At 45.6% G+C, this 20,811-nt stretch overlaps 1 protein-coding gene and 1 long non-coding RNA gene across 5 annotated transcripts in view; one reads left to right on the top strand and one right to left on the bottom strand.

Annotated features, from left to right (window-relative positions):
• The window catches only part of LOC135915794 (uncharacterized), a 60,064-nt gene that overhangs the window by 4,961 nt on the left and 34,292 nt on the right, over nucleotides 1–20,811 (top strand). The gene's annotated exons all lie outside the window — the stretch shown is intronic.
• The window catches only part of LOC135915792 (uncharacterized), a 382,578-nt gene continuing 373,496 nt past the window's right edge, over nucleotides 11,730–20,811 (bottom strand). For all 4 annotated transcript variants that reach the window (XM_070537746.1, XM_065448933.2, XM_070537747.1 and 1 more), the window contains 5 exons: nucleotides 18,188–18,321; nucleotides 15,437–15,647; nucleotides 13,615–13,748; nucleotides 12,852–13,074; nucleotides 11,730–12,201 (listed from right to left, as the gene is read on the bottom strand). In XM_070537746.1, coding sequence (XP_070393847.1) covers nucleotides 12,125–12,201; nucleotides 12,852–13,074; nucleotides 13,615–13,748; nucleotides 15,437–15,647; nucleotides 18,188–18,321 — 779 coding nt within the window. In that variant the 3' untranslated portion in view covers nucleotides 11,730–12,124. The remainder of the gene's footprint in view (nucleotides 12,202–12,851; nucleotides 13,075–13,614; nucleotides 13,749–15,436; nucleotides 15,648–18,187; nucleotides 18,322–20,811) is intronic.

Here is a 20,811-nt window from a genome sequence, read left to right as displayed (position 1 = left end):
GTTAATGCGCATACCTGGCTCTTCGAGTGTAAAGCGCGCTTATCAAATATGCGCGCCGGAATTAAAGCGCAATTTTCGAGCTCGCTGGTGCGACGGCGCCTCTTCGTTTAGCGAGCACTGCTTCCTCTCGATCTCGCCGCTAATGCAAGGTTTAAATGGTCGTTGCCAAGAATTCGCGAGACCGAAAGTTGCAAGAAGTACATAAAAAATGCATCGTGAAAACCGAAGAGGTGAAACTTTCTAGCGTGGCCTTTGTTGGATCGGCAAGAAAAGCCCCCAGTTCATTCTTTCTCCGTCAAAAGAAGCACTCTTTTTGTATGTGTGTGTGTTGTGTGAGCGGCATGTAATTGGCAGAAGAATAAGCGAAGTCACGCTGTTCGGATGGGGCGACTTGCATTTAAAGCTGTCTGTGATGCCGCAACCCATACTTCTTTTCTGTTTTTCGTGGGCCTTTTTTTTTCTATTTGAAAAGGAAGCACGGATACTGTAAGGAATTTTCATGCCCGTCTCGTGAACTTTCCCTCCGTTCCAGCCACAAATTCAGCGCTTGTTGTCGCATCATCATGACAAATATGGCGGGTCGGATATATTGCACTATTTTTATCAGTTTGCCAAAGCAGAAGAAAATATGATGAAACACAAAATTAACAGAGAAAGAGCATTTCCGAGAATGATGGCTTTGTCGTAACGCACCACGCACGTGGCTCATAGTTTGCGCAATATATGTCGAAAGCTTCAAAATTATTCGCTTGGTTGCTGCGTATTCGCAATGCAGCGGCACGCTGATAAATGTTCTGTGGGGACCTTTTTAGGTATAGCACGATAAACGAAGACTCGATAATTGCACACTGTGGGCGTCAATTATTGCATCACAAAGGTGCTTTTACCTCATACTAAGGATCGTGAATCTCGTATTATTTTTTCTATATAAGCAGCAAAGCTTCTAAATTCGTCTTATCAGTTCGTTTGCAACTTAGGCCCATATGTGAAGGTGGGAGGGGGGGCAGGCTGAAATGTAAAGAACGCTTTACGGACTCTAGTAGCAGATGACCGGGTGTCATAATAGCATGCCTTCGTTATTCCATCGTAATAAAAGTGACAGCCCACTTTAAGACATTGGTTTTTGTGCTCTGCACTTCCACTGTTGGAAATAAATGGCACATAACATATTGTTACGGGGATGTTGGGAGTATATATATATATATATATATATATATATATAGACAGACTGCATTTACAATATATTGTCACGAAGATAACTAAGACGGGCTCGCCGAAACAGAACAGCTTTCTTTTAATGACGACCAACACCCCACCCCCCAATAAAAAAAAAAAATGGCTGTGGCTTAGGTAAGGTTAAGCCCAGGATGCGAAGCATACTAGCCTTTATTTTAGTTGTTGAACCACTGTTTAGCCTGGTGAACTGCTGTTGCTTGGCTATATTTGGTTCGGCTAGACGAAGAAACAACTCATGCATTACTTCTTCGCCTTCAAGAGTGGAACGCGACAGCGTTCCCGTCGACCCGCCAAGGGGTGTAAGACAATGGGCTACAGGGCAGCGACTACGCGCCCCGCATTGGACGCGGTGAGCGTCGAGCAAAGCAGCGTTCGGCGCGGCAACGAAATGTGCGCCTGAGCAAGAGACGCACGCCTTAGAAACAGCGCGTTTCTAAGGCAACACCGCATTCACTAGAGGCGCTTTTGTACCGCTTTGAAGCGTTGTACTCGTGGCTCAGTGGTAGCGTCTCCGTCCCACACTCCGGAGACCCTGGTTCGATTCCCACCCAGCCCGTCTTGCAAGAGTTGAGCCAAAGCCACTTCTCCTCTGTCGTGACGTCACGGTGTCACGTGATTTCATGGTCACCGCCGCGCCTGAGGAGCTGGGTTGAGCCCTCGTAATATGCTTCGCATAAAAAGAAAAAAACAGAAGAAAACCCGGGGCACAACTGCGCCCTTCGTCGTTTTCTCTCTGGCGATCGGTACCTGTAGTGGGTGGCGATCGGGACTCGTAGTGGGTAGCTTGATTCGCATCAATATATTGTCACGTGGTAGTGATGGTCGAAGACGCAGCAACAAAACTGTGAATGGCGAAACTAACCCTAAAATGCTGTGCCTCAAAATCAGGCTACACTCAAAGCTCAAAGAAAGCAGTGGATACAGTCGGCGATTGTCGAAAATGTGACCAGCGGCTCAGGCGCGTCGGGTTTTATACATCCGTCGTCGAACGTTCTGGAGTAATCGCTGGGACCCGAGTGTCTTCTACAAAGTTCTACACTACAGGGGTCGCGCATACATGCAATCAGATTACACAAGGTTAGGTGACAGACAGTGGATGGAACCATCGATAACATTCCAAAAGCTTCCGATACAAGCAGGTGCGTCCTGCGCTATGCGATAGCATTTGTTAGTCGGTGACATACTTAAGATATCTGTATTCGTTGCCGTGGAAAGCGACACACATACCGATAGAGAATCTTTAACTACGACAGCTGACGATTGATTAGGGGGAAGTTTGCACAGCGCTAGAACAGCAGCCAATGATTATGCTATGAAAATACACCTGTAATCTGGAAGGCGCATGGAAAAAGACCAGCAGAGAGAGGGAGAGAAAATGCCTACGCCAGCCTTCTCTTCAGACAGTGAAGCACTGACGGTTATTATATTGCTTGTTTCCAGGCGAGAAAGGTAATCTAGTGATTGGTCATTTAATTATTGTTAGGACATTAGTTTAGCATTTGAGGGGAAAATATCATCAAATTCCTGCTGGAGACTTATCTTGCATTGACCTGTTGGTTGAATACGTTGAATTTGTACATTCAATGGTATTAGCTGTGCCTGTACAAATACAATCTGTGATGCACGTAGTCACGCGGCCTATGATTATTAAAGAATGAACTAGTTCAATTATGAAAACATACATTGATTTTCCTTGAGGAATCGTAAATGCTTTCTTAATCTACTTTTTAAACATGGTATTCGCGCTTTCATATACAGAACGGTGTTTTCCAAGAAACTTAGGGAGGCCAAGGCACAATCGCAGAGCTTCCCTTTCTAATAAAACCAGAGGCTGCATTTTATAAGCTGAGCTGCCGGAAAGCAAGACACACCCAAATTCCGTGAGGGGTCGGACGTACATTTTATATATCATAATTAATGTGTGCCTTCGCCACCCATACCGTCGCTTACTGATCTTACGCAATCATCCCACAGCACCAGTTGCCCTCGACTTTTTCAATGTGGCTTTTCGAGTTTAGTATCCCATCAAACGTAATTCCCGGGTATTTAGGAGAATCAATCTGGGGAATGAACTCTTGGCGATACATGAGTGAAATGTGAACGGGAACATCTAATGGATAGAGAAGACGTGCACATTTAGTGACGTTTAGAGACATATGTACGTTCTCTATCTAAGTTACAAGAGTGCATAAGTAATTTTGTAACGATTGATAAAGTAAATGTAGATCATCCTTAGATGCAAAAAAAAAAAGATAAGTGAATTTATTCATATCATACTCATCTTTTGGCTTTAGCTATCGCACGCTTGAAAGATGCAGCAATAAATTGGTAATCCCTCCAATAGTTTGGACACTGATTACAAAGAAGTTTCTGCCAGGCAGATTTTCGTTTTTGGGGAGCGCGCGTGCATTCCGAATTCCCCCACGGACTCAAAGATTCACCTGTGTCGGAGGTTAAATTAAAAAATGCATTCTTCAAAGAACGTTTTAAAACTGCGCAGAGGCTCATAGCCCTAGTATTCTTTTGCATATCCGTACAGAAAAGCATCGTAGACGTCAAGTCCTTTGGAATTTGTAAGTTTAAAAGTGTGGTATTTTTCTCCTGAAAGATATCACAGGGAAATCAATATCAAAAACAATAGGAAGGTGATCTCTGTTTGTAGCGCAGTCTATAGTATTCCACGAGGATACAGTTAGAGACGAGCTGCAAAAAGTGCGATCTATGGCCGATTGAGAATGGCCGCGCACAAACGTAGCAGCTTTTGAATTTAAACAGGATAGATTATTATCAAGAGTCAAGCCCTACAGGCGTTTTCCACCTAAATCAGTTTTAATTAAACTCTAAGACACATGGTGATAATTAGTCACCAACGAGTACTATGGCTTTTCTGTAGGAAGCTAATGCACTGTCAAGAGATCGGGTATCTTGTACTCCTGCTGGGAAATATAACTTAATTAAGGTAAAAGGGCAGCAGTCTGGGAGTGTTATGTATAATGCTAAAATTTCGCATTCGACAGACATACACTGATACGAAATTGTGGCATTGTGACTGAATTTAGTTGAAATCAAGCAAGCAACGCCACCACCTCTGGCAGGTTGATCCAAACGAAATTATCGGTAATATGTTAGGAAAACTTTTTGACCATTAGAAAGCCAAGTTTCTCGTAAAACAGCTATGTGTGGGGAAAATTTAGAATAAATATATGATAAATCTGTAGTAGCAGAAACAATCGAATGGCAATTCCACTGCAATATCTTTAGAGATTGAAGATAGAATGGCAGCGGAAATTGCCTGATCCAAAATATTCTCTTTCAAAAAGTTCTTCTTGGAGAGGTTTGCTTTTACACATATTTTAGATTTTGACTTAGGGGAAATTTTCAGGGGAGGAGATCTGGTGCATTTCAGTCTCTTAAGTTCCATTTCTACATTTTGGAACTCTTCGTAATCGTCCGTTAGTGGTTCTGGAGCCGTCTGTTCTACACAAGTAGAAGGTTCTGCACAAGGAGAATCAGCTTATGGATTGGGTGACGATGATTACTTTTGAGCTAGATTTATAACATCAGAAACTTGGGATGCATGCGCCTGGTTTGAGGCAGCACTAATTAACTGTGCCAGCTGACTAGGCAGCGTTTGTGCCAAGGACTCAAAAATAGTTGTCTCAATACGTTCCATAGCCTTTTTCCGTAGCTTTCCCTACAGCGTCTGCTATGGCCTTGGATACAGAAACATCTACGCCAGCAGTGTAACGAGCTGTTACGCCTGCATATCTCTCGGCTCTTCCTTGAACTTCAGTCACTGCCTCCTTACGTGAGCATCGCCTGCGTTCCACCACAACGAGTATTCTTAATTCTCATTATTTCGCAGAACAATTCGAATAGTCTGCAGTGTGAGCTTCATTACACAGACAAGATTTCTCTACCTGGAATATAGTCTGTGCTGTCATGATTTTCTCCGAAAAGTCGGCTTTCAGCAACTGATATGCAGCCTTTGATGCTGTGCCCGTAACGCCAACATTTCAAGCACTGTAGTGGTCGTGGAGAAAGTGGCTCTACTCTACATATTAGAGGCCGTGCCTTGATTCCAGATAGACGGACTGTCCCCGCGAATCTGACAATCACCGATCTCGTAGCTGACTTCTTGTGCTCAATAATTCGGCTACATCGGTATGCAGAAACAGCACCCGCTACTGAACACAAGTCTAATACTTCTGAGGGGTCCAGGCTTACGTATATCCCTCAAACTAAGCCTTTCAAGCAATCAAGGTCTGCTGGAATAAACGGGCTCACCGGATTCGATGCAAACTCGGGACAGTTTAGAAGGTCTCGAACGGACTTCTGGTCTGACGAACAGCACAGGCAAATTTACGGACCTCGATGATCTTCTGGAATGAGTAAGTGACCTTCCACAGTTCCACCTGAATAGTTTTCAAGTTCTTCATCTGTATGGCTCCCTCATTAGTAGGAACTAGGGCTACAGGGACATTATTGATACCACTGTGTAAAAATTTGTCTATCCGCCACTCTCGGGTCACTCTAGAAGCTAGCCAAGGTGAATGCCCTTGTCCGGGAGAAGAAAAAGACATGAGGTTAGTCAGACTGCCTTCAACTCGCAGCACACTAAATGGACATGTGATAAAAAAGAATATACAAGTCAAAAGAACAACGAAAATGCGAAACGAATAGTATAATAGCGCCACCCGATTCTTGACCACACCGCCCAGTTCCAGACGACGACAACGCTCGCCTCACGAAGACCGTCCTGCCGAGCTTCGAACCACCGCTCGCGCTCACCAGCAACAACACGCAGCGACCAGTGTCTCGCGGTCTCATTCCTTTCTCCTCTTTTATCCGTCAGCAACAGGACCCCCGGATGCTGAAGCGCCGTCTTGGTGCATGCTAGGCGTAGAACTGCGAGCGAAGTATTACTTTAGCCAAGAAACGTGCAATATGCCAACAGGCGTCGGACTTGAGGATGGATCAAACTGTAACGGCGAGATCTCGTAACTGACGTCGTTAACTTGACGTAGGACTTCATAAGGTCCTGTGGAGAGAGAGAGAAGCGCCTGGGAGAGGCCATCCCGACAACATGGTGACCAAAGGAGCACTAACAATATGATGGGCATGACATTTGTAAGGCCCTAATTGCCCTCCTTAATATTATGAGGCCCGGTTCCTTGCCTATAAGTACTCCCCGTTTATAAATGAAATCCTGTCTTCCATGCTACTGCTTGTTGTATACTCAAGTTAATTTTGCCAGTGCCTCTCACTACTATAGTTGTTCGGCTGTAGCTTGATTTCATCTGTGGATTGATGCACCCACAACGGTTTATCAACAGCTGACAGCAACTATTTGTCGTGTCGAACGAGACCTGCAGCTCGGCCCTTTGCAACTCTGTATCTAGGTTGCAGGTCACTTGTGCCTTACGCGGTTTCTCTTGAAGAAATGCATATGCTTATACCTTATACTCTGAGTAAACTCGCCCTCCATGTGCTCTGTCTCTTTCTTCGGTTCCCATCACGACCACCTACGTTCCTCTTTCGTTGCCCCTTCATTTTCCCAGAGCAGAGTAAATTGACTGGAAGAATGCGTCCCAAACCAAACATCATTCTTTTTTTTTCGTCGATAAACATTGCCTCTCTTCATCTGTTCGCATAAATCTAATAGTTTGAATTTCGGGAAAGAAAGATATCTCTAAGCGTAGCTCAGGCTCGATTTGGTTACGAAAACTAAAGCGTGCAATCGGGATGTTTTTCCTAACGTAGATTTTCCTAGGAGCGTACAGTAACCTAACGCTGAATAGGCCAGCGTAAATTCTGCATCTGCATGTTGGGCATCTTTGTAGAGAGAGTTTTGGAGCCTCTGCGGCGTCAACATTTGAATAACTGAAAGTACTGAAAGAAATGGGCCGGCGTGCACGTTAATAAATCTCGCATTAATAAAGGCGAGAATCTTGGTGCTTCTTTTTCTGCCCGTATGCCTTTCTTCCCTTGCCACATCTCTCTGGCTTTCCTTCGGGACTCATTGCTGGAATAACTTTCTCCGGGGCAAGTGGACGCTGAATTTTTTGTTCCCATGGAACCTCTTTTGCCTTTCTTATTATCGCGAACGGCCTTTCCTCCTGTTACTTTGATCCTTAGATGAACTTGTGTCCTTGATATGTAGTTAATTTTGACCGGTTGAGAGACACTGCTGTGCTGGTTCATTTTTTTCCCTGCTGGATTCAGTTTAGTTTAAATTTTACATCTGACCGGGAAGATTGCTGTTTTTTGCATTGCCGCTTTGTCGGCACCGAAGCGGTTGAGTCTCGCAGTCTCCGGGCTTGCCATCGCCTCCAGTCCAGAAAAACAACAACAACAACAACAACAGCAGCAAGTGATAGCAGGTAGAATCAGCACCAATGGTGCCTACTCTCCGCGCTACGTCTCGAAAGCTTTCACCTGAAACCTTAAAAAAAATTTAGTCTAACTGTGGTGGCGCATGTTTCTGAGGGATATTCTGTTTTTTTTTTTCAGCTAATGAAACGCAGTTGCATTCAAGAGCCCATATATAGCTGTTTCGAGAAAAAGCAAGGCAGTGATCAAAGTATGCGACGTCATACCCACTAGAAGCAGAACGCTGCAAACACACAGAGAGAGACGACGAATGATGATGCAACACAGAAGCACGTCACCATCGCAGGGGAAACACGATCGCGCAAGGAGTTCCCAGCTCTTGCCTTTCCTTGCGCGAGGGCCCCTGGCGCCCTTCAAACTTACTACGTCGAGCAAAGGGCATTACTCTTTTCATGCTTTCTGTCTCGTCGTGTCCAGACGCGACGACTGAGAAAGAGAGATCTATCGATTTCCTGTCTGACGCTCGACGCGCATCGCGGGCTCAGGAGGACCAGAAGAGAAGGGAGACAAAGCGAATTGAAAGGTCGCGCTCGGCTTTGACAGAGATGAAAGGAAAGAACGAGAAAAGAAAATTGGTGCTTCGTATGCACATTTCGCTTACTTCAACTTGTCTCGTCTTCATACGTCTCTCCATTTACTGGGGTCTCTTTTATCGTGTTTCTTCTCACAGCGTGGCGAGGCTTTTTTTTTTTGTGTCGCTCCTTCCCCTTAATGGTGTTCTTTGTTGCCTACTATACTCTTGGGACCTTTGCCTTAGTAGTACTTTCTTTTTGCAATGAGTGCTTTAAAATTCGCTTAGAAGCTCGCGTCAGAAGCTCGACGTAAACGAGCGGCCTCTTTTGTGCTCGTAGCAAGCTCGTTACAGCCCTGTGCACTTCCCTATTTACGAGCGAATAGAGCTCGGGCGATTTGTGAGGTACTGTAAAGAGAAGCGGATGCGAAGGCATGCGCACGCTGGCAGAACATCCGGAGCCGGTGTAGAAGGTTGTCCTTTTGGTATATTTATTTCTCATATTCTTTTTATCAGTATCATCGGGTTTAGTACAACACTGATCAAGGACTATAGGCGAGGTCCATCTCGCGGACGGTTCATGTTGCGGGACACGTGTGTTGTTTCGTCGCTTCCGTTATTCGGCCATCAAATCACCCTCCTAAAACATGTGCTCCGACACTGCTTTGCTTTTGCCTGGTTGCTCTATCGTAAATAAAGGAGCCATTCATTCGCAAGGGCTAGGTGTTCCAAGTAAATTGTGCGTCCGCCTCCACAGGTGTGACGGCTCCACAGCTTGGGCATAAAAGGCGAACACGCAGACTTGTGGTCCTCACTTTGTCATCCTCTGAGGGCCCCAACTTTTTTCTTTATTGAAATATATTTCCGTTCCTCGCGCTTCCCAGCTTTGCATCCGTCTGGTGCGCAACTACGTGCGCTCTGCATCAACGGCGAATGCCAACGCAGGGACGTGTTCACATTGGCTGCCATCGCCGGCCTCACACGTGTACCGGCCACCGCGAACGATTCTTGTCGCGCCAAGCTGTGTGAAATACAGACCAAGACTGGAGATACGGATAGTCTGTGAAACTGGGGGGGGGGGGGACATCAGAAAAAGCGCTAGCAAAAAAAAAAAACACGGACAGGGAATGGACGAGTGCCGACACCTGCGCGATCGGCGAGAAGCTGACAAAAACAAAACAAAAACAAATTCAATGGTGATGTAACGGTATATGCGAGAAAATTGCGTTATCAGTAATCGCACCTCTTTGCGGTCCCGATTCCATGAATTAAACCTTGTTGTTCCCCACATTGCAAATTGTTGTTCAGGAGCTCACACACAGGTATATATATATATATATATATATATATATATATATATATATATATATATATATATATATATATATATATATATATATATATACCTCCACCAAGTGAGAGGCTTCCCATATTTCTCAAACATTTTTCATCTTTCACATTCCTAATGCTAATTAACGCATTAAAGAGACAACTTTATGTCTCCATTTTGTCCATACCTATTGTGCTGCTCCTCCAATATACGTGATTAAATACGCGACAATGTTAACGTGCAAAGGAGAATATCATCTGCAGTACAACCGCTGGACGTACACGGTTAGGCTTCGCGCGGTGAGCTTTGTCTGCGCCGTGCATTTGCATCGCAATTCGCACTCGTTTTCAGTTTTACACGCATAGCTACCTTATTCCATAAATGTCACGTATCTCGCACAAGCGGATAACCTTCTCAAAAGCAGATGCAGGAAAATGCGTTCTCGGGTTCGTCAGGCCTTAAAAACCGCTGTGCAAAATCATTCGAAACTCCTCGTGTGCCTTCGCCTCGCCGTCTGCATCACACGCCAGTGCTTCAACCACTTCCGTCCATGGCGCGGCCCACCAGCGCACAGCTGGCGCCTTCCGATAGCCGCCCGTTGCTTACAGGCGTATGCTGTTTCTAAGCAAGAAAAAAAAGCGAAAATTATATCATGGATTCACTGTTGGGTGTTTTACGTACGATCTGGACTATGCAGCACGAAGTGTGGTACGGTATTTGTGTTTTACATGCGCTGTGAGTTTTATTTAAACTGCACAAACGGTCGACGGGAATGCTGCGCCAGCAAGCTTCCTCGTTGTGTAATCACAACAGTCTTATATCCTCAGCTCTCTCGTGTATTAAGAAGTAGCTGACATGCCTGACTCATGCCCACATCTTACTATATGTGTCTTATGTAAAGCCAAGTTAGCAGGAGGGCAAGACACACTGCACGTAATGAGCATACGAAATGTACTGTAATATAGTTCTTCCTAGAAAATTGAACAAAATGTATTGAACGACAGTACGTCGCAGAACAATGCTGGGCAGCTGCGGTCTTCAGAGAAAATAAATGTTAGAAGGAATGGTAGGAGGCCCTCCCCAACGCGTGGCAGAAGTGTAGCTTAGAACAATAAAAATAGAAAATAGGATTGACAAGCAACTACGAGAAATGATCCTCGGCATGTGTCCTTGCTATCTTCTGCACCGATTTCTGTTTCCCGGCCGACATTTGTCCCTTGCTATCTCTTCAACCCCTTCACCCTTGTAAACACGACCTACAGCGCAAAGAACAAGGACTGCGAGAGACGACAAACACGGCGTTGTCCCTGTCGTTCGCGCTGTACGTCGCTTTTACCATCAATTCCCAACTAGCCTAATGAACCACCCTTCCCTTCTCTCTATTGCACCATGCAGGGTGCACGTCGCAAGCTGGACTTTCTTTGCTTGTTAACCACCCTGCCTTTCCTCTCTTTCACCTTCTCTTTATGTTGGCCGCACGCGCGCATTACTGATAGTGGAATAAATACACTTTCTCTCTTCGAGTACTAACAAAATCTTATCCCTTTTTAAATAACGGCCCAACTTTGTTTAAATCAGTGCCGTTGTTGTGGTAATAGATGCTGACATTTATGAGCAAGCGTCGCGGTTGGGCGCTGTGCTTTCAAAGAATAATTGCTCTGCATGACTGCTTCATCTTGGCTTTGTGCAACATGCTGGTGATTGTGTTTCTTTAGGCGCTGAAGGCAGCAGCTGTCGGGTGCGAGTGAGTGCGGTTTTTTAAAGGGTTAAACAAGCAGCGTATCTCTCAGGCAGTGGTACTATGTGTTATGTTGATGTAAAGGGTGCCGTATGGCACCGGTTGTTCTATTAGAAGTTCCTGCCTAACAGTATAAATGAATGAACTTCGCTTTTGGGCTATTTTGCGGATGGATGCGATTAAAATAACTCCTCAAGCATTAAAATGCAATACCATTTTTTTCGTAATACGCTATAAAGTGTGTCTGTTTTGGCGTTCATGTGTTCTGATATCGTGTTGTCACACGATGTCATTCCTTCAGCTAAATCGGATTGCTGATGATGCGTGCATCGCAACTGCATTTAACTTTGCAATCACAAGCGACAGCTTGCTTTCATGTCATTCGATTATCACAAAAAATTTGCGATCAACATAGGCAGCTATTTTTCATGTAGCACTTCGATTTCGCTTTGCAGGTTTGTGTAGAATGCAACTGCCGCATCCGTCTTTGTTTCTGGCGAGGTAACGCGGTCATGTTAGGATATCAACGCTTTTAATAACAAAAAAACTGTTGTCTTGTCTTGAACGCAGCACTCTTGTCCTGGTTTACGAACACGCAAGTGCTATGACGGTTCACAAAAACAAAGGCACCAGCACAACGTACACCAAACATTCGCAAGGTTGCACAGGTGTAAATGAAAACAGCGCTCAGAGCATGTCCAGCCGACGTTAGCGAGATTTTCCACTGTAGCATCCTTCAAGACCCAAAACTTCGCCTCCAGGCCAGGTTTGTATGAGTGTCCTTGGCACCAACTGAGTGGTCAGAAATGCTGTCGTAGAAGAACGTACAAGTCCTCAGACGAATAAAAAGCAGGGTTGTTGGTGAGGCAGTGAATTTCCAGTTGCTTGCGTTTTGCGTGATGACTGACGCCTCTTTCTACAGCTTCGGCAGTACAATCAAAACCAGTAGACTTGACAGCAATGGCACCAACACGCAGGTTGCTCCATTGGATACTGCACAGGTTTGAGAGGTGAAACAACAACAACAACAACAACAACAACAACAACAACAACAACAACAACAACAACAACAACAACAACAACAACAACAACAACAACAACAACAACAACAACAACAACAACAACAACAACAACAACAACAACAACAACAACAACAACAACAACAACAACAACAAGCAAATGAAGAACAAACTTGAGCTACAGGATGACAAGCGAAGGTTCTGTTTGTTCCTCACGAATTCTCTGATTTCATTATCTATATATTCACTGTTTTATTCTTATCATAATAGCATGTAACCAAAAGGAAAGAGTCTGCTATCGACTAAGAGCGAGGATCTTCGAAACATATATGAAATGATGATTTAAGAACTAATTTTCACGCCATACACATTTTACAGACACAGCATGAATGACGTTATCGCCGGGATCGGCCAGTTGCCATCAATGATGCTAAAAAAAAGAACGAAGAGAGAATTGAACGAGCTGTCTTGAAATAACTTTTCCAGTAAGCATTATTTTCATTGAAGCATTGCCGAGGAGCAAATGTGCTCATTAGTAGCACAATTTATCGCAAATTAATTTTACCTTTGGGCGTTGTAAATGAGAGCCCGTTATTCAGAAAGAATCTAGACACCCGAACGCACCGTCTTTGCTGGCTGCTCTGAATCCCGACATGGCTCGGTGCTTGTTTTTGATGCTCGCCTCCGCACTGCTGGTATTGAGGACGTTCGACAGCGTCACCGTGCAGCGCAGATGCATGCGTTCATCCTCGAAGTGTTCGGGCCGTACCCTGAACCGGAGGCCCAGTGATGCAGCGTACCTAGGGTATCTCTGCAGCTCGTGCCTCACCAGGTACTCAGGACGGGCCTGCAAGTGGCAACAATCACGAGCTTCTCCCGGTTTTTGCGAAGGGCACTTACAATTACTTCCTAAAGGAGGTGTCCTCGTTATGTATTGTACTACTTTTTATCTTTATTTGCAGAAATGTCGAGGTCTATGTCAGAAAAAGATGTTGCTATGCTCTCGTATGAGCATGTCATTGCGAAAGGCGTTAGAAAGTTGTTTAGGAGATTTCATTGGGCTCCAAGCAGTCTTGTAGCCGGAAACCGCCATTTGAGAGGAGTTTATTCACGTTTTTGGTCACAGTATACTTGGCAACCAGTGGCATATTCACTAGTATGACGTCACACTTCCACGTTTTATTACCTTTTGTGACACAGGAGGAGTTGAGATGGCACGCTGTTAACGATTCAACAAGCTTGCTATAGAACAAAACTAAAGGGAAAACAATAGAAATGACTGCTTCCATGTAAGGTATTATTGTTCTTTACATCAGCACAATTCCCTAGGTAAATTTCGCTTAAGTATTAACGGACATCAAGAGCAAATATGCATGTGGCCGCTTACCTCTTTGTCGTTAATGAACCACCTCAACTCCGGAGGCCGGTCGTACTCTGAAGATCTGCAGGTCAGGTTCACAAGGTCGTTGACCCGGTACTTTGGCGCACCACCGTCGATTCTGGGACTATGCGGACTGGCCTCTAAAGGTAACACATAGAAGATTACCGCATGAGGTGCGCTAATAACGGAGTAGCTACGACGTTTAGTGTTGCTCAGTTGTAAACATATATGTTATCAACGCTTGGTGAACGAGGGCGACCAACGGGGTTTTGCGTGCATACAGCTGATCTATGCATGGGGTATTTATGACAACTATATTGATGGAGGAGGACATCGGAGTGTCAATCGATATATCTATGGAATGACACTTCTGAAACATAATGACTGGCTTTGCAAGCTAACCTCGCCAATATCCTTAAATGAATCGATAAAGGTAACATACACCGCTTTTCGTAGATATTTAAGCAAACCGTCACTAGAATGCACCTAAGCGCAAAACTTGCTTTCATACGTTGCGTGTTTGCACTGCTGCACACTTTCTTTAAATTATGTATAGAGAGGCACTGCGAATGCATTTAGGCCCTGTTGTCTTTATTTACGTCTCACTCCCTCTTTCTGTCCCGTCTTCTTTTTGCCACTCCAAGCATCACGTGCCATGAGCACTGTCGTATTACATTTGAGAAATGTGGTAATCTATTAATTGCATTCGTCAACGGCGCACTACGCGAACGATCATTTTGAGTCGGGAAATAATACGTAAATGCGGTTAAAGCTTCCGAACTTATGCTTTGGAGCACTAATAGGAATGCACTTCGCACGCAATCACAAGTTATCCTGTACCGTGTGCATGTGTGCGCACGCATTTGTTTCCTTTGATCTTTGTGCTCCTTCTCAACTTCGCGCAATCGTGTCACTTTCTGCAAAAACATATGTAGGGCAGGTGCCTTATCAATCAGCTTGAAATTTTTATTTATCACTACCCTTGCCATCCGGCTTTCTTTCTATGTTGTTGCTCTGGGGCACATTCTTGTGGTATAATATTGCTTTATAAGTGCGAGCGTAAAAGTGTTGAGAATTATTTTTAACGGGCGTAATAATATGCAAATTTGAAACCCGCAACCTGACGTATAAGTTAATTTTGCGAAATATTGGCGATAAACGTGCCGTATTAAACATGTTCATGTTCCCAATTTTTTTCATACTGGAGAATCGTGAGCAAGCGCGCAGTTATGAAAATAGAAGCGTGCTTAGATTAACTAAGCTACTTTCTTTTCGAAATGCGATAGTCAAACGACAGATTTAAATGCCCACTAAGGAGAAACAATATATTAATTTAGACTGATAAAGTATTTTAAATCTCTATTTTCAGTAAGTTCGTGGTAACAGGGTAATTATTAGAAGCAGGAATGAAGCTCACAGTTCAATTTTTTAATTTCGCACCAAATCCTCAGCGGTGGAATTTGTACGTATTTGGGTTCTCTGGCTAAATAAATGCTCCTGGCACTTGCTAAGCTCGATATTATGCTGTTTTAGGACACAATAAACTGCAGTTTACGAAAAAAAAAGATATCTAGGTCCCAGCAGACGCCATTAAATTGTTGACGTCATGGCTAGCCGGTGCGAAAACTTCAAGGCGGCGGCGCCACCAGTCCTTGCATCTTTTCTGGCTTAGTGAGCCTCTTGTCAAGGTAATAGTGGCTTATTTGGTATTGCAGAAAGCTAATTAAATAATACGTCTGAAATAATTTTTATCTTTAGAGTTTTTAAGAGGGCAAGTGCATTTGTTAGAAATAAGGTCCATATTTTCTGGGTGGTTATCCGATCACACCTGGATACGGTATGGAAGGAACCGTGTCGCCGACAATAAGCTCTTCGCTGGATGTCAGGAACGTCTCAGAGATGACGCTGACACACTTTAGCCGCAGCGAGCTGCCAGTCATGTGGTAAGGCTGCAGGACGAATGACAGGAGGACTCCTGAACTCTGCAGCCCTTCAGAGTCATACAGGGTCTCCAGGCCGTGCACATCGCTGAACGGAACCTGCAAGAAAAAAAAGAAACCTTGCAGAGCACCCCATTTAAAATAAGCGATCTTTTAATAGAAATACGGAGCTGAAAAATGCGATCAAAACTGTTAAAGCGAAGTCCTCAGGCATTTCGCACAGCTCAAAATACTTATGTTTAGTTTAGCTAATCAGGTGAGTCATCATTATCATCTCCATCTGGTTTACGTTCGCTACAGGATGAATGTTGCTCCAAAAGCTCTCCGATCACCCCTTTCTTGTGTCATTCGAGCCTATGCTGTGACTAGAGATTTTCTAATCTCCTCACTAAGTCTAGTCTCTGGTCGCTCTCGACTGCGTATCCCTTATTTGGTTCCAATTGTTGCTCGAAGTGTCTACAGATTGTCTATTTTACGCATCGCAAGAGTGGTCAGATTGTCAGATATTTTTTTAAAGAACACTTTTTGTATTCGTAAATGTAGCATATTTTGTGATTCTGCATAGATGATAAAATTAGTGACTTTCGTCTGGAAAACATCAAATTTATTTGTTGGCCACACGTGTCCTCTCGCGGGCTTTTTAAATGGCAAGGCTGAATAAAAGTCATGAGCCATTCCACTCTGTCAATGGGGATAACGAGCGAAGCGTTTAGCACATGACACAGAGGCGACATAGAATTTTCAACAAAGGTACGAACATATTTATTGTACTGATCGGTGGTCATTGTGGCGATAGGTATGCACACACATTCTCGTGTCACTTCTGTTATCAAAGACAATGAATGGCTCATGCCTCCTGAATCAACGGTTCATATCACCGTAGATAAAAAAAAAAAAAAACTCAGTGCCCTCCCACTCTGTGAGGAAGGATGACCAGCGTATGCGGGCGTATCTCGGAATATCTGTTTGCCTGGGCCCCTTAATAGCGAATCGGACGCACCTCCACCGCGGGTTGGTCCGATACTGCGCTATCTTCGGAATCGGAACACGTATGGGAAGTGCTTAACACCTGCTTCACGTCTGCCGCGGGTCGGCCCGGTATTTCACTATCTTCGGAATCGGCCCACGTATGGGGAATGCTTAACTTCTGTTCCATCTCCGCGGCGAATCGGCCCAGCATTGCACTGCCTTCAGGATAGGCCAACGTATGGGGAGTGCTTCACGCCTGCTTCACCTCCACCGCGGGTCGGCCCGGCATTTCACTATCTTCGGTATCGGCCCACGTATGGGGAGTTTTGTGTCCACACACGGACACGATCCTGGGTTAACTAGCCTTTAACAGCTTCGATGTAAAATTGGTTAAGTCCTTGTGTTTCTTAATTATTTACTTAATTAGTTATTTATTTAATTATTGACGACGAACGCGGCAGCACTGGTACGTGCGCGTTCGCGCGGTAGCGCTGAGGGGCCCCAACGAGCCAGCTGCGGAAGAAGACGACGCTAGAGCCAATCCCATGATGATAGTCTTGTGTTAACACAGGGACACGATCCTGGGGAAAGTAGCCCTTTAGAACTTCGCTGTAAAAAAAAATTTAACGCGGTCTCCCCATAACGACGACAGAAAAGAAATGAAATTCTACGCTGGAATGATGAGGGGCAACGGAGCCAGCTGTACAGGAAGACGGAAACGACGAAGTCGTGAGCATAGGCACGGGCGCGTTCGTGCGGTTGCTTCGAGGGGCGCAAGCGAGCCAGTTGTGGAAGAAGACGACAATGCTCCAGATATTGCTGATGATGATAATTGTTGATGCGGATGACGATAGTTTCATACCCCTTAAGCAATGAGCGGCAACGGAGCTAGCTGTAGAAGAAGACAACGACGAACGCGCGAGCACAGGCACGAGCGTGCACGCCCGGTTGCGCCGAGGGGCCCCAACGAGCTATACTCCGTTTCATACATCAGGTGCAACGCTGTGGAGGCTAGAGATACCTTTTGCAGTGGCTGCGTTCGCACTTAGAAACAGTTGGGTGTCTTTTGACCGATTTTTGTGAAGATGTTCTTTATCTAAGGTCAATTCTGAATGAAAATAAGAATTTACCCTTAGAAGCAGACAAACCATGCGCTCATTCGGCTGCTAACACGTTGTTTTATATTCATTTGCTTTTCGTTGTTTTTTATTTGCATACAGTCGCGGCATCCTCACGTGCATGCTCGCGCGAGCAAACGCCGCTGGCGCGGAGCGAAGCATAGACGGAACGCGCGGAGTGATAAAATTTGGGACCGCACTACTTGCGTAGCTTCCACAGCGTTGCACCTGATGTATGAAACGGAGTATAGTTCGCGGGTTCCTCACGGATGACGGAAATGCCTTAGCCATATACAGCTTCGCTGTAAAAGCCCCCCCCTCCCCCCTAAGATATCTTGAAGACCCCAAACTCTGTGCGAATCAATGTGAGCAACATATTTGTAAAAGGTTGACACTTGTGCGCGTCTGACGGCAACGGCAAGGCGACGACGACGGCGACGACGGTGGCCAGACAACCGATTTACTGTACACCGGCGAGGAAACGTTAGAGCGTATTCCGTTACGCCGTAAGCCGACCTTGAAAATCAACATTGTCTCGGGGGCAATACACACCTCTTGGTCGTTGACGTGCCAGACAAGCTTGGCAGCAGGTAGCGAGTACGGGGCTCTGCAAGACACGTCAACACGTTCCCCGACTTCGTACTTCGCTCGCGTGCCTCGGATCTTGGGTGGGCGCTCGGGAATAACTGTCGCAAAGAAGACAAAATTCATACATACATATTTGAGAAGGCCATTTACACGAGATAGCCATTAGACATTCTGACGCCACACAAAAAAAGAAAGAAAGAGAACATTAACATTGCCAATGCTGCACTCATTAAGAACAAACGTCTTCGTCGAAACACTTGGAATGCTCCAAGTAGACTTATCGCTTACTTCGCGTCACGCAGGGTCACTCAGGATATTTGTTGACGCTTTTAGTTTCGGCACATTGTGGCAGAGAAACCTGGCTCATATTCTCGACAGATCTCGTGATTGTAAAAACATTAATTGTATGGTGAAGGGAGGGTCATAGGCACGAGGCTTTCAACGCTGTTTTGTTTACGACCAGTTAACATTATGTAATGCCTGCGCATTGTCTATATATTGATAATTATTTAGCTCACGAAAATCAATTTCTCAAGTCAAAAGGATAAAGTTAAGGCAAATATACGATGCCCATTATTTTCACAGACAGTGTTAGATATGGAGCTGGTTCCTGCGATTACTTCGAGTTCCCCAGACCACATCGGATGGCTGCACAGCTAATTGAGGAATGCAGAACGCATTCCAGAGAAGCGTACGTGCCAACAAGTTCGCGCGCCGCCGGGATTAGCAGGTGGGCATCCGACAATGAGGCAGGTGCAGCCCTCTCCTTCTCATTGTTCGAGGTGCATTGCCAGTCTGCGATGCAAGACCGCAGCAAGCCGCCAGGTGTGACACCACGACACGGGCGCCTACCATTGGCTGAAAGTGGCGTCATCGGAGTGGACTCTCCCATTGGTCAAACATGACGTGACTTGCAGTGCTCGGAGGGTTTATAAGAAGCCTTCCAGAGAGACCTGAGCATTCTGGGACATGCCCTGATTTCCCTGTTTCACCTCTCTCGAACTTCTTGCCGCGGGCCGCAGCGTCCGAGTTGCTGCCGGCCCGTAATGAGTGTACGCCTGTTACTTGACGCTCACGTCCCCTGTACATAATGTAGAATAAATCACCTCCCAAGTTTGGGTCTTCATCCCGGAGTCCCGTCCTCCAACCCCTACATCTGGTTGGCAGCGGTAGGATCGCCTCCGAATACATCAGCTGGTGGCAGCGCTACGAATCAACCTTCGTCGAGAGAGATCGTAAAGAACCGGGAAGAGCGAAGAAGAGAGAGCCTTCGTCGAAAGAGGTCCGAAGAGACTGGGAGTATCGAAGAAGGAGCGAGCCTTCGACCCAGGGAGTCCGGAAGGAACCGGGAACAGCGGACAAATGAACCGGATGGCAGGGTGCTGCAACCGTAAGTGAGCGCGTGGTTTTTTTCCTTATGATTCGCCAGACTCAAAGGTTGTGTGTTCAATTTTGATAGTTCTGGGAATCGGGAGTTTGTTGCATTGTGTGTTTGCACAAATTAATTAAGGAAAACAGTTTTAACCACCTGTCGGGGCAGCTGCCATGGATCTTAGAAGGTTGACGAGGTTAGACTTGTTGTTGGTGTGCGACGATTTGGGAGTTGAGGCGGACGAACGGATGGAAACGCCAGCTATCATAAAGGCGATTAATGATAGTGGCAATGATGACAAAAGCATTGAGCTTGCTTGGGAAGTGATACAGGAGCCACGGGAGCGTGTGCGTCGTGTACGTTTGCGGGAGCGTCGTGAGCTTAGGAGTGAGCTTAAGCGTGAAGAACGCGAGAATGAACGGAAGCAGGAGCTTCAAGAACTTGCTCTTATGTGTCAGCGTCACGAACGTGAGAAGGAACGCAAACGCGAGTATCAGGAACATAAGCTTGAACGCGAACGTGAGCGAGAGGAAAAGTATGAGAGAGAGAAGGCAGCACTGATCAAAGAGATACAGTATTGTGATCAGTTATTGGCACAGAGAGAACGGCTGTCTGAGAATTCTGTAGGTAGTACAGAGCGAAAGAATGAGGAAGGGTCTAGCGGACTTTCGCCAGAAGCCGACGAGAAGAGTAGTGCCTGTGAGATTGGCTGCAGATTCTTAAGTGAAGGGAAAAGGCTAGCTGCTAACGATGCCTTAGTGGCAATAGAGGCCGTTAAAGGCCAGAGTGAGAGCGACGAGGTGCTGTGCCAACAGATGACTGTAGAGACAGCTAGGCCAGCTGCGAACAAATTGGCACAGTTACCGCGTGTGTGCGTCGCTGGTAATGTTAGCGAGGTTGCTAGCGAAGAAAAGGGTACTGTTGACGCGACAGACGCGAGCACCCATGTAGAGCCAGATCTGCGTGCGGAAGTGAAGTGCGAGCTGAGCGATGCAATTGAGAGTAGTTCTCGGGGTGGCGAGCTCCGTAGCTCACGAGAGAACAACTGCATTGTTCAGGGATCGGTGCGGCTCTCCGCCAGTCTAGATGGCCTAGATATGGATGATTCAGTTGTTAATCATTCGGACTGTGCGCGTGAGACAGCGAGCGATACCGACGGGCTGTGTGCCGATGCACAGCGTGAGCTGGGCAATGTAGCAGAGGGCAGTTCGCAAGA

This window comes from Dermacentor albipictus, chromosome 4 (genome assembly GCF_038994185.2).
Source record: "Dermacentor albipictus isolate Rhodes 1998 colony chromosome 4, USDA_Dalb.pri_finalv2, whole genome shotgun sequence".
Lineage (NCBI taxonomy): Eukaryota > Metazoa > Arthropoda > Arachnida > Ixodida > Ixodidae > Dermacentor > Dermacentor albipictus.
This window is presented reverse-complemented; position numbering and strand designations above follow the sequence as displayed.